The following is a 2,184-nucleotide window of genomic DNA, read 5'->3' on the forward strand; positions in this document are numbered from 1 at the left end:
TTTTTTTTTTTTTTGGCCGGGCCTGGGTTTGAACCCGCCACCTCTGGCATATGGGGCCGGCACCCTACTCCTTTGAGCCACAGGCACTGCCCACCCCCTCCTATTAATGAGAGTTAACAATATTCACAGCTTCTATATACAGTGCTGTCCCTATGCCCTCTCTCCATTGAGTTGTCTGTTGAGAACCACACCATGAGGAAAGTGTTACCAGCACCCCTTCCACAGAAGGGGAGATAGAGGATCAGACGGGTCAAGTGGCTGGCTGTGCATGGCCACATAGCTCATGGGCAGCAGAGCCCAGGTCTTGCAGGAAGGTCTTGCCCAGGTTTGGCAAACTTTTTCTCCTCTCCCCTGGACAGGCTGGAGGCCAGACAGGAGGCCAGTCATCTGAAAGCCCTAAAGGGCTTTGGTCACTTGTCCACAGAGGACAAACCAGGTCTGTGCTTTGTGGTTGAAGGCTAGAAACAGAGGGATGGGTTTTACGACCGCTGGCCTAGAACCCACAGTCCCCCTCTTTGCTTTCTAGAATCTTCTGACTCTTGCTCAGACTGCTCTCAGTGTCTGCTTGGGACCAGAACAGCGCTGACCCTCAACAGCCCTCCCAGCCCTGTCCTGGCCATCCTAGGCTGGGATCTGCCTCCACAGCCCCCTTGTCCCATCCCAGCTGTAGTTCTTGCCACCCTTTCCTCCACACGTGGCTCCCAGATGGCTCTGACCCACCCCCCCTTTGACTTCCCCCCCAAGCAGGGGACCCCTCTGTAGGCAAGGCGGGGGCTGGAGAGAAAGCAACATCTCTGTGAGCCAGCCAAGAAACTGTCTGCTCAGGAGGTGTTCTGCAAGGCCTCCATAAATTTTGCCGGGAAATAAGTCTCTGCTGGCTTTTGAGAGCCAGGAAAGGAGGGAAAGAGGGACAGGGAAGCCCCTACCCAACAGAACTGCTTGTGTCTGCACCTTATGTTGCCCAGTTCACAAGCACTTGGACGTCCTTCTGGAGCCTCATACTTTGCAAGCAGGGTGCTATGAATAGGCCCACTTTATAGATGTGGAAACTGAGACTCTCTGTGGTCACATAGTGAGTGAGTGCCGTCATAAACCTGGCGAGTCACCTTTTCACTGTCAGAAAACTGTGGTCCCATTTATGTAGCCGCTCAACACACAGGGCAGGTGCTGGGCTGGCCCGGCCCTGGGATGTGGGGTCACTTGCAACCCCGGCTGCTGACCTTCTGGAGCTAGTGACTCACTCTCCAGAAGCCTGAAGCACTGTGACTGTGTCCAGGTTAAGCTTCCCTTACATCCGGAGGCTGCACTGGCAGGCGTGACAGTGACAAGTGGCTGGAAGCACAGGATACTGGGAATCAGGAGATGTAGGTTTGGGTCTGCCTTACTCTGGGCCTCAGTTTCCTCATCTAGACCATCTGTACCCTTGTCCCTCCTCTATGCTGGACTTCGGTGAGCTTTAGGTGGTGGCTGCTCAGAAAGTACTGGACCAGAGCAAAGCAGTGCCTGTGCCTGGGGTTCTGGGGACAGGACTGCCTCCCAGAACTCTGGGCCTAGCTCAGGGCCTCAGCCTGTGCCACCCAGAACAAGAGGCAGGAGGGCCCTGGACGCGTTGGTCAAAACAACCTATGCCTACAAGTGCATGCTCTCTCTCTCCTGTATGTGTGTCTGTCTGCTGCTCTGTCTGCACCCCCTCCCTGTGGATCTGTCTCTTCTCTCTGTACGTGTCTCTTTCTATCCCCCTTTGGGCCCCCTTCTTCTTTCTCTGCAGAGACCCCTGGAGAAGCCTGATGGGCTGGACGTGTCTGACCAGAGCAAGGAGCACCCGCAGCACCTCTGTGAAAAGTGCAAGGTCCTGGGCTACTACTGCCGCCGCGTGCAGTGACAAGCCACCTGCCCACCCACCCACCGCTGCCCTCCTGCCGCCCAAGGAGACACCACCCCCACTGTGCTGCTCTGAGGGGCCGCATGTCCCCTGTGCGTGAGGTGTCCTCACAGGCCAGAGGGCTGGGCAGGAAGTCTTAGGGTCCTTGTCTCATTTGTGTTGACAAACAAGTGTTACTGACATTGCTGCCCCCATAGACCAGAGAAGTTAGGGTTTGGGGGGCATTTTTCAGCTGGGCCTGGGGTCTCTGTGAGGGGCAAAATGAGCAGAGGCCAGCACCCAGGACCCTCCAAAGCCCTTAT

The 2,184-nt window shown here is 56.1% G+C and overlaps 1 protein-coding gene across 2 annotated transcripts in view; it reads left to right on the forward strand.

The window, feature by feature from the left end:
• The window catches only part of ZCCHC24 (zinc finger CCHC-type containing 24), a 58,113-nt gene extending 55,935 nt beyond the window's left edge, over positions 1–2,178 (forward strand). Inside the window, exon 4 of one of the 2 annotated variants that reach the window (XM_003783517.2) lies at positions 1,769–2,178. In XM_003783517.2, the coding sequence (XP_003783565.1) occupies positions 1,769–1,882 (114 nt within the window). In that variant the 3' untranslated portion in view covers positions 1,883–2,178. Of the gene's footprint in view, positions 1–359 lie in introns of both variants that reach the window. The other variant, XM_023509506.1, reaches the window with a different exon arrangement.
• The last annotated feature ends 6 nt before the right edge of the window (positions 2,179–2,184 follow it).

The sequence above is a fragment of the Otolemur garnettii genome, unplaced genomic scaffold, assembly GCF_000181295.1.
Source record: "Otolemur garnettii isolate 467f Iridium unplaced genomic scaffold, OtoGar3 scaffold00008, whole genome shotgun sequence".
NCBI classification, from domain to species: domain Eukaryota; kingdom Metazoa; phylum Chordata; class Mammalia; order Primates; family Galagidae; genus Otolemur; species Otolemur garnettii.